The sequence below is a fragment of the Arachis hypogaea genome, chromosome 16 (genome assembly GCF_003086295.3).
Source record: "Arachis hypogaea cultivar Tifrunner chromosome 16, arahy.Tifrunner.gnm2.J5K5, whole genome shotgun sequence".
In the NCBI taxonomy this organism is placed as follows: Eukaryota; Viridiplantae; Streptophyta; class Magnoliopsida; order Fabales; family Fabaceae; genus Arachis; species Arachis hypogaea.
The window spans coordinates 149860923-149872861 of NC_092051.1; the positions used below are offsets into that span (position 1 = coordinate 149860923).

At 27.1% G+C, this 11939-nt stretch overlaps 1 protein-coding gene and 1 pseudogene across 1 annotated transcript; one reads left to right on the forward strand and one right to left on the reverse strand.

The window, feature by feature from the left end:
• Positions 1-4632: 4632 nt before the first annotated feature.
• Positions 4633-5835, reverse strand: LOC112698329 (rust resistance kinase Lr10-like; annotated as a pseudogene).
• A 1535-nt stretch (positions 5836-7370) lies between these two features.
• Positions 7371-9377, forward strand: LOC112697887 (uncharacterized). Its single transcript, XM_025751258.3, has 2 exons — positions 7371-9128; positions 9204-9377. The coding sequence occupies exons 1-2, from the start codon at positions 7405-7407 to the stop codon at positions 9247-9249; spliced, it is 1770 nt and encodes a 589-aa protein (XP_025607043.2). The 5' UTR covers positions 7371-7404; the 3' UTR covers positions 9250-9377.
• Positions 9378-11939: the final 2562 nt, after the last annotated feature.

Below are 11939 nucleotides of genomic sequence, written 5' to 3' on the forward strand. Positions count from 1 at the left end.
TATAATGTACTGACACAAATACGACACGACACAAGATACACAGACATACGAATTTAAAATTTTCATAAAATACAGAGATACAATATATATATATATAAATAATATTTTTTAACAATTAATAATATATAATATTTTTTAATTTATTTTAAAAATATATAATAAAAATAAAATTAAATATATTAATACGTAATAATATTTAAATATATTTAATATCTAAATATATTTAAAAAAATATAATTAAATATAAAAAATATTTATATAAAATATATATCAATAAATGTCATATTTAAAATATATTCCACACGAATAAAAAATACTCCAGATTCCAATTATTTCATGCATAGGTCCTGACTTTACAGGTCTCTTCCCACTTTTTTTGGTCGGTTGAATTATTGTTCTCACTTCTCAATTCTCACTCCAATTAATACCGTCCTCAATCGTTTTTTGTGTCACATACAACCATTTATTGATTTAAAAAAACGATATCTATACTAAAAATTAATTACTAAATTAATTATTATATATTTATATATAAATATATATTATTTAATATATTTTTAATATATCTTTTACGTTTTTATATAAATAATAATTAATTTTTTATACACAAAACATAATTAATTTGTTTAGCGTGTTAAAAAATCAATAAAAAATATAATTAAATATTTAACCTTTGTTTAATTCGCTTTTTTAAAGTAAAAAGTTCTTATCCTCTCCCTCCATAATTTCTTTCTAGTTTTGTTGCGTGTCCTTCTTTTTTCTCCAATAAAGATGGAAGATATTGCAATGGAAATTTTCATGAAAATTTAAAATTTAAATTTAGATTATTTATTTTTTGTTTATTAAACACTAAATTTTAGACATTATAGTAAATATCTATATACAAATATGGGATATTATTGTATATACAAATATGGGATATTATTGTTTGAGATGGTTGGTGGAAAAAATAGATTATTTTGTGATAATAATAATGTATAGATAATAAAAAAAATAAAAAAAAATGTAAAAAAAAATGTAGAGATAATATGTATAAAAAAATAGTTTCAGCTTTTTAATTTTCATATTAAAGACGAAACGATATTTTTCACCAATATTAAAACTGAATGTGTTATTCTTAGGTGTGGAAGATGATAACAAACAAATCGAAAGGTCAAGATTTAGGGAATCATAAATTGAACACTCAGATTTGAGTTTTCTAAAATTTTTTTCACAAAATCTATCTTCAGATTTAGATTTTTTGAATTTTTTTAAAAAATTTTCGCAAAACCTACCCTTAGATTTGGGTTTTTTTATTTTTTTAATATTTTTATAAAACCTAACCACTAATTGACTTTTTCTTTAAAATAAAAAAAATTATCTTTCATAAATCAAATGCTCAGTTTTGTTTTTCTTTAAATTTGAATTTACTTTATCACAAATCGAACCTTTAATTTTTTATGTCAACTAAATCTGAGTCTGTGAATTACAATTTAAAATAAAAAAAAATAATCCTCATATTAACAAAAAAGTGAAAAATACACTACTAATCCATAATTAAGCATAATACATGCTCATTCTCCGTTAAAAAAAAGAGTCAATAGTTCCCTATCAAATAATTACATACATTAAATTTTTTTAAGTGTCCAAAAATAAATAAATAAAAAAGAAACACTGAATATGCAACAGCTAAGTGACGGGAAAATTACTGCAGGTAGAAGACTAGAAGTCTAACTAGGGCGTAAGAACAAGTCAACAACTAACTTGAGTTCGTACGTGCGTGTATATAGGGATATCTTTCTATAAATTTTAAAATTCTTCGTTAGGTGATACTGTTAAAAAAAATAAGTCAATTATTAATTTAAAACATGTTGCCAAATTTAAATAGTAATTAAAAAAAGTTTTGACAAAAAAGGGTTCATCTGAATATTTTTTGTTAGCATAATATCTATTAACCTAGTCTATTTATGACTAATTCGTAGTGATAGACCTAAATTTTATTTAAAAATGTGTCACTAATTAATAAATAAATAAATTATTCGACTAATTCAAATTAGTTAGTTCATCTAAATAGTTAATCAAAAAAATAATATCATTGTCGGTTAACGAAATTGATGTATAATCCTTCTCTCAAATGCATTTTATTTGATGTTTCATAATAATTTTAATATGATTAATCATTTTTCTTATTAATATGAAGTACCTTTCTTATCAATACTTAATATCATTTTTATCTTGTAATTATATATCTTTCTTCTTTTTCTTTGTTGTGTGGGATCTATTTAGTCTTTTACAAATTGAAAACTCTATTATTTGCAAATTTCTATTTAAAAAGACAAGAAACAGCACAGGAGTACATTTATGGGGACCTGATTGTACCTGAACTAGCCATGTAAAAGTCGAGGACAATTATTGTATTTGTATTGTAACTACTTTCTTCCGAATCTGAATTTTTTAAATTTTAAATTTATATTTTAAAAGTTAAAGTGTGATATTTTATTTTTAAATAATTTTTTTATATTTATTTTTGGTTTTACCTATAAAATAAATAGTAAAAAATTACACTTTATTTTTTAAAATAAAATTCAAACTTTAGAGAATTCAAAATTCTCGCTTCTAGTTTATGAAATGATAAATCTTTTAAAAAATAATCTAAAATAATTTAGTAACGTTACAAATAAATTTACAAATAATAATTTTGAATAATATATAGTTGATTATTTGAATCTGCTCAATAGTCTTAGATCAGAAGTTATTTTCACATGTAAAGAGAGAAAGTAAATGTAATACATGAATTATAAAAAATAATTTAGATTTGTCCAGCAATTAACTCACTAATTTATTTAAATAAAAATTAGAATTCAAAATTTATCTTATACATATTACAATTCATTAATAATTAATAAATCTTTAAATAAAATTGTGATCCACAACAAAGTAATGTTTAGTCTACTGAGTTTGAAATACAATAAAAAACTAAAAAAATATTCTTATTATTACTATATTAAATTTACTAAAAATATTATGTGTACACAAAAAGTCAACTACTATATTTATATCTAAATATATATATTAAATTTATTTTTAATATATATTTTATATTTTAATATATATTTTATATTATTGATTTTGTATTTAATTTTTTATATATACCTAATATGATTATAAATTTACCATCATTATACGTGTATTACAAAAAAAACTACCCATTGAACATTGCATATAAAAATACATATTTATTAGTATTATTTGTGTTTCTCCTTCTCGGGTAGTAAGCTTCATCTACATGCATGCTACCAATCTCACCATAACATTCAATTAACTTAAAATAATTTTCATAATTTATGTGATCAACAAATTTCACTCTTAAACTAGAGGGAACATAAGTACTACCAGAAATAATCAGTCTCACAAAATAAATTCGTGTGGCTTGATGAGAAGCTCATGCTTGTTTCTTGGGCTTGGATCTGGCCCAACGGTTTCTTTTTTTACAGGTTTAAGACTTTCCAAAAATCGCATGTAAGAGGTACCACAAGAATTTTATAATTTGATCATTTTTTTATGGAAAAGTATAAAGAACCAAAAGCTTATCAACCAAAAACTAAACAAAATTACATTAATTTATATCAATAATTAATTAATTTTAAATTTTTTTAATTCAAAATTTAAAATTTTTTAAATTGATTAAGTAAACCTAATTAAAACCTATAAAAACCTTTCTCTTTTTTCTCACATTAACCTATCCACTTCCAACAATCACAAATTCGAAAAATATATAAAAGAACATCCATTTAATATGAAAAAGAAACATTCTAATACTTAGTAGAAGAAACATCCATATATATTAACTCGTAAAGATTTTGAATTCATCCAAATGTATTTGGCTGATATGCTTTTGGTTCCCTAACTTTACTCTTTTTTTATATCTTGGGCTCTGGTAATAATTAAAACCCATTTCTGTTTTTTTTAGTCTGAAAAACTATAGTTTATTTCTTGGAAAAAATAATAGAGATGAATTTTATTTAAAATTAAGAAAATACTGTAACTAAATTTATAATATTAATTAAGTATTCTGATTTTATTTAAAGAATATGTTGTAATTTAATTTAATTTAATTTAATTTAATTTATAATATTAATTACATTTATTGCGTATTTTGAATTATTAGTTTGCCTTTTATTATTTGTGTTTCAACTTTTGCTATTGAGATTCACATGCATGATACTAATATTATCATAACATACAATTAACTTAAAATAATTTGAATACTTTATGTGATCAACAAATTTCACCCTTAAATTAGGGGGAGCATAAGTAAATATGCCAGAAATAATCAGTCTTACAAAATTAGTCTCCTTCTGGTATTGATTATATTAACTATTGCCTTCTCTAGCCATTGTATATATTATTGAGTTAAAACTAAACAAAGATTATATTTTGTTTATTCTATCAAAATAATAATATTAATACAAGCGTGCCCACAAAGAAATAATCAAATTGTCATTCGACTGGTTTTAATAAACAAAAGCGTACAACACATAAATATAAATAAAAATACAATATAGAAAAATATCACACTTGCTATACTTGTCCATTTACTTAACAATTAACATAATAAGAAACAAGATCATAAAAAGCAAACTGGACTAGTCATCATCCAGAAAACTTCAACAGAGGGTTAGTTACAATTTCCTCCTCAAAACTTGAAGAGCCAGAAGAATTATTTGAAGTAGTTTCTCCTAAGTCAATCTCAGAATCTCTCTGAATAATATCATTTGGATAATGCGAAGGCTTTGGAGGCATTTCAATACTTGCAGCATCCCCTCCTTCTAACATTTCCACTACTTTATTCATTGAAGGACGATCACTTGGCTTCAATTGTATACATTACAGTGCAGTTGTGAACATCTTTTTTGTTAGTTCGCTTGTTTCTTCATGCATCAAAATTTCCAATCTTATTTCATCACTTTTTTGAGCTAATTGATGTTATATCCAAAATGAAAAGTAAAATTGGTTTGAATGCTCTTCTTTGACTTGCCATTTCCATCAAAAGCATTCCAAAGCAATAGACATCAGCTTTGTAAGATACTGCTCCAATATTTTTGTAGAACAATTCTGGAGCCATGTAACCAATAGTTCCTCTTGCTGCTGTCAAAGATACAATACTGTTATCAAGAGGATTAAGCTTTGCAAGACCAAAGTCTGAGACCTTAGGAATGAAGTTCTCATCAAGAAGAATGTTATGAGGCTTGATATCAAAATGCAAAATTTGCATGTCGCAACCTTCATGCAGATAAGCTATACCACGAGCCACACCAAGAGATATTTCAAAAAGTTTATGGTATGTCGATGATATACTATCCACTTTGGAGAAGATAAACTTATCTAAAGAACCATTCGACATAAATTCGTATACAAGAGCGCGTTTTGAACCCTCAACACAAAATCCAATCCACCTTACTACATTGGCATGATGTATTCTACCAATTGTAGCAACTTCACTGATGAAATCTTGACCATTACCCTTGGCTTTACCCAACATTTTTATGGCTACAAAAGGTCCACTTCGTAGATTTTCCTTGTATACAGACCCCGAATCCTTCTTCTCCTAGCTTTTCCTTAAAATCTCGTCATCTTCTTTATCTCTTTATATGAATACCTTATTGGAATGAGTTCGTTCCATTGCAAAAATTCCTCAATGTTTTCATAAATTGATGCATGTCTTCTTTGGCATATGTAGATCAACATTACTAAGAAAAATACGAGACTCAATATGAATTTGACGATCATATATGGCACCATAACCCGTCCCGTGAATACTCCTAGCTTAATAATAGCAAATACATCTGCTGTATAGAAGGTATCTCCTCCATCTTTTCCTACTACTTTTCGAAGTCCTGTGTAAATATAAAATTTACGATCAATTTAAATATATTGGTTGCTAACGATTACATAAAGTTGAACATGGTGTGCAAAGAATGTAATTTGATATTCTATAATTGTAAAAAAGTTTTACATACATAATTAATTGATATAAGAAAAAGCACCAATTTAACTCTTAAAGAAATTAAAAGAATGGCAAATTAATTAGTCTCTAAAAGACATTTTATATGTTCTATGGTACCCTAATAATGTCTTCTTTGTGACAGATCAGGACTCAATAGATATGGAAATCACACCATGCAACTGAAAATATTTGCCAAGAAATGAGAATCTACCTTTCAAAATTCCATACGCGTAATCTGTAGAGAAGAATTAGTGAAAAATTAGCAACATGGCAAAGACAATAAACTACCATTAGTGGATGCACAATAATAATACTCTTTCCTTTTTAAAATAACTATCTTTTTTACTTGTTAGTATATTAAATTTTCAATGAATCTAAAAAATAAAACACTTATTTTAAAAAGGAAAGACTAATAACTAAGCAGTATTTCATTGCTTTGTATTATTTTATGTTTAAGGCGTAACTTGTATTGCTTAGTTGTTTATACCTAAGCTATTGTCTGTAATGTATTGTTTTGGTGATTGTTCATGTTGTTTAAAATAGTCATTGTTTACCTAACATTTTTTTATATATTAACTTTGGATTAGTGCTATAGTGTTAGAGTGCGAGCTCCTTAATAACAAGAGGAACCAAAATGACCACAAACCGCATCACCCTTAAAATAGAGCTCATCTCCTTATTCTGTTTTCCTCATTCCCAGTTTTGCCATCGATGAACACTTTCTGAGTCTCTTCAACAACGTAAAAAAAGAAAACCCTAAAACAGGAAAAAAAGCCAATAATGATATTAGAAACAAGAGATTAGATTGGAGAAAATATTTGTATATTATTGAGTGTATTTAAATTATTTATTTAAATTGTTTAAAATGATAGAATATAAAAAAATATTGATAAGTACTAAAGAAATTATAATAATAAAAACATAGGCTTAGTTTGGTAAAGTTTCTATTTTTCAAAAATAGCTTATAAAAGTTAACTTTTAAAAGATACTTTTTTTTAAATTGTAGCATTTATGTTTGGTAAATCAAATAAAAAATAGTTTTTAATAAACATAAGCAACATCAATTGTATTTGGTAAAATAGCTTTTAAAATTTAAAAATATTATAATAGACATAAATACAAGCATTAAATTTAAAAATTAGTTAATATATGAAGTTATATTAGACTTTTAAATTTTAAAAAGCACAAACCAACTTTAAAAAGTTCTATACTAGGTGCTTTTAAAAGTATTCCGATTTTTTAAAAACTGCAAGCACAAGCACATGATTTTTTTTATTTACCAAACATAAAATGAGCAGCTTGAGCTTTTAAAAAATACAAACACCGCTTCATAAAACTTTACCAAACCAAGCCATAATCTCGCATAATAAATATTAAGATATTCTAAATAATACTAATTGATGCTAATTATATTCTAAATGAGAGTTAAGTTATCTTCGTTACAGGTGGATATGACGGTATCCTCTCTCTTATCCATGGCGGCCACCGCCTCAGCCGCTGCCCTAACCATGTTAATATACAAGGCTCGCCGCAAGAGCTTCCTTCAACGCCCCGACAAAGGGGACCTTTCAACGCTCGGTCCACAATGCGAACCCGAATGCAATCCATGTGGCAAGATCCTATTCTTTTCCCGAATCGGAACGTCAAAAGCTCTGGCGCAGCACCTCCGCTATATGTTAGCCTCAAACGGTGTTACTTTAGAGCTCGTAGATACGGTTGATTACGAGCCCGAAGACCTACCTAAGGAGAACCTCGTCCTCATTGTTGCTTCAACTGCGGAACATTGGAACCGATCTCCGCCACAACCGCCTATCAGCACGAAAGATACCTCCCTACGTCTTGCAGAAGAGGACTTCGCCAGGTGGCTCAAGGAGAAAGTGAGTAACTTTGAGGGTGAAGTGTTTGCTGTGAAGGCTTGCACTTTCAGTGCGTTTGGTGTGGTCGGTAGGGTTTCCGAAGATGGCAAGAATTTGATGGCTAAGGCCGCCAATCACATTAGGGATTTGGGTCACGCCACTCAATTCAACCCTGATTTTGATTTTGACAACTGGTGGCAAAGGGCTGTCGGGGTTTTGAAAGGTGCAGTTTTGGAAGATACAGTTGCTGTTGGCAAGTGCCAGCAATCTGAACCTGATCGCTTTTATGTTTTTGTGGAAAATGTTGAGGGTGTGGGTTCTTCTACTACCTTCACCCGCAAGATGTTAACTGTCACTGAGGCGGACTTGATGAAGAATGGCTGTGTTGATCTTGAAGAAGCAGGTCCTGTTACTCCTCTTGCCAAAGGTATAAAAATTGATTCCTCGCTATCACAGTCCCTAGAATTCTGTTCCGTTGGTGGTGTCTTGTACTTCGTCCCTGGTAGGTTGATGGGTGGTATTCCAAAAGAATATGGGGTGATCATGGACCTACATTACCCCAAAAAATTCTGGTGCCTCAAATACGATGGTTCTACTTGGATTTGGAAATTATTGGGTAACACGTTCATCAGTCGTAATAGAGCTTTAGTAGTCCCATATGATGGCAAGTTGTTAATCTTTGGGGGTGGTTGGATTGAGATCTATGACCCAAAATCAGATTACTGGGATAGAAGGGAAGTACCTTATAACGCCTTGATTCAAGGTTCTATGGATCCTGAATCTTACTTTTTGTGGGAGGACAAGAGCACCAAGCATCATAAGACCCTCATTTTCTTGTATCGTTTTAGTAAGTTGGGAGGACGATCGATTGTGTCATATGATGTTGAAGCAAACAGATGGAAACCCATTGAGTGCCAATTTCCAAAAATTCCTCTTAATGTGTTCTGTCCTACAAAACTTGTTCTTTTGGGATCTAGTGATTATCTCCTAGTTGTTGAGGAGCTAGCCTCTAATTGGTATGTGTACGACTTGTCTAGGAGGATGGTTATGGCAGATCTGCATATAGATGGTCTGGACGATACTTGGCGGGTGTTGCATGTTTTCTGTTGTCATCACAACCAGAAAGAAAAAGAAAGTCTGATTTATATGTTCATGCAACAGAATGAATCTGGGCTTCATGACCTTGTTCATTATGCCAGAGTCAAGATCAAAACGGATAGTCTTTTTTCTGTCAAGGTTGAATCCAAGGGTTATTTTAAAGTTGGTCCCTATACCAAACTCTATATGTGAGCATCTCTATCCTCTTTGCTTATATTATGCTGTCTCATACTTTCTGAATCTATCCATTGAACTCTCGACAGGTTTGCTGTTGGAGACGAAGACATTGAAGGGAAGAATGCAGCTTAGTTGTTGTTGTTGTCCTCTATTAACCCCATGTTCGTAAACTTCTTTTTTAAACTATAGAGACGTGTTATTAGGGACTGTTTATTAAGCTAACTCTTTATTTTTAAAGGCATCATTTTTCTGCATCTAAAGTTATGTTTTTCCAGATTGAAATGGGCTACGCTTTACGGTTTTTTTTCCTTGTCCAAGTTACATAATTCAAATAAATAGACAATATTATTTTTATTCAATCCGTTACTTTATAAGCATAGTAATATTATATACCGATAACTATTTTATATAAGCGTACCTCTATGTTTTACATTTTTGTCTGAATCCCTTCTATGTATATTAATAATATATATTTTAATTTTCTTTTACTAAATTAACATTTATTAACACTTAAATATATTCTTTATAGGTTTAATTATTCTGTTGGTCTCTATAGTTTATAAAATTTTCAATTAGGTCCTTATATTTTTTTTCTTTTTAATTGGGTTCTTACATTAATTTTTTTTTTCAATTAAGTCCCTTTTAGTAGTAATTGGCTTAATTTTATAAGAACCCAATTAAAAAAAAGAATTGGTATAAGGACCTAAATAAAAGGAAAAAAAATGTAGGGATCCAATTAAAAAAATATTTGGCACAAAGACTCAATTAAAAAAAAAAGTATAGGGACCTAATTGAAAATTTCACAAAAACTATAGGACTAACAGAATAATTAAACCTTTTTTATATTATAATTATCTATATAACTGCATTTTAAATTTAAATAGTAAAATATAACAAAATAACAATAAATTTATATTATGCCCAAACAAAATATTTGTTAATATTATATCCATAATCATATAATTGACCATGATTCTTGCATCATTGTTATTTCTACACTTGACAGAACAACAATACCAACCAAAGGATAAAAAAAATTTAAAAGACTAAACAGAGGCGAAATTTTGTGTAGACGATGGGAGCCATGGCCCCTCAAAAATTTTGTAAAAAAATTACTAGTTCTTGTCTAAATAAAATAAAGTTAACTCATTTGGTTAATTTGATATTTTTCCATTTTGTGTATCCGGGTTTAATTTTTTTAAATCAACATTGCTAGTTAAATGTCATTGAAGTATTAGCATTGTTTACATTAATGAATTTGGATATTAGCATTGTTTACATTAATGAATTTGGATATTTTATTTTGCTAGGAAATTAAGATTTTATTTTTTTGCAATATATTATTTAATTGTAATGAAAATAACAATAAAGATAAATAGTTTTGAGATTTTTGAGAGATAGATATGGTCAAAAATTAATTTATAAATTATAATTAATTTTGTATAATTAAAAAACTGCTTTTTAAAAATAAAAAATAGTTATTTTTTAAAATCAATTTATTAATTTTATAATCGATTAATAGTTGATTTTATTATTTAAAATTAGTTTAATTTATTAACCTAAACTAAATTTTTTGTTAATCAAAATCAAATTTAGTTAGTTGGTTAACTTTAACTATATATGTAGTCTTACATATTAATAACAAATTTAACAAATAATTATATTTATAAATTTTATTTTAATATAAATATTATTGCATAATTTTTTTTGCTAAAAGTTTTGACCCTTCCAAAAGTTTCATTCAAGTTCTGCCACCAAAACTACATATTTTTATAGGAAGCCACTCACATAAAGATGCTTAAAACATCTTTTTTTAAAGATGTTTTTAATAATTAATATATGATTTATATAATCGATTAAATTGTGTTATTTTTGTCAAAATTAGATAAAATAAATCGATTTGACCAAAAAATCGATAAACCAAATCTTGAACCGATTTAAATTAATATTTTTTATAAAATGACTATAATACCCCTATTATAGAAAATGACTTCAAATATTTCTACTATATATTTTAAAACTCTAAATTCTAACCTTTCTCTTCTCTTGATGCCATCATAGAATTAGAATTTAAGATTTTCAAGATTAATATATATAATAAGAATATTTTAGTCATTTTTTATAATAAGAATATTGTAGTCATTTTTTATAAAAAAGAATATTAATTTAGATCAGTTTAAGATTTGATTTATCGATTTTTCGGTCAAATTGGTTTGTTTGATCTAATTTTGACAAAAATAATACAGTTTGATCGATTATATAGGTTAAATTTTAATTATTAAAAAACATTTTTAAAAAAGATGTTTTAAACGTCTTTATGTGAGTGACTCCCATCTTTATAATAATTAACTTCTTAAAAATATAAAAATCTTAAAAATCTTATATATTTAGCAAATGTGTTAAGAGGGCCAATTTTCTTTGACGCATCGATTCCATGCTTGTAATCTATGCCCTGCCAAAAAGGTTTAGAGAAGAAAAAGTACACATCAAAATATTAGAAAATTCTTTTTAAAATGTAACTATTTTCAATCCATGATAGATTTCATTATTAGTATTTAATTTTTTTAATAATTTTCTCAAATAATATACTACCAAAGATAAAGAAGGTACATTTGTAATAAGACTAAGCAGAATTTTCTCTCTTACTTTCTGATATTTTTGGGATTTGGATCCTTAAAGTTTGAATTTCACTTTAGAGAGTAAAGTGTGATCTTACACCATTGAATAGTTTCTCTTTCATATTTATTTTTGGTCCTATCTATAAAATCAATGGTGAGAGATCACACTTTACTCTCTAAAGTGAAATTCAAAATTTAGAGAAT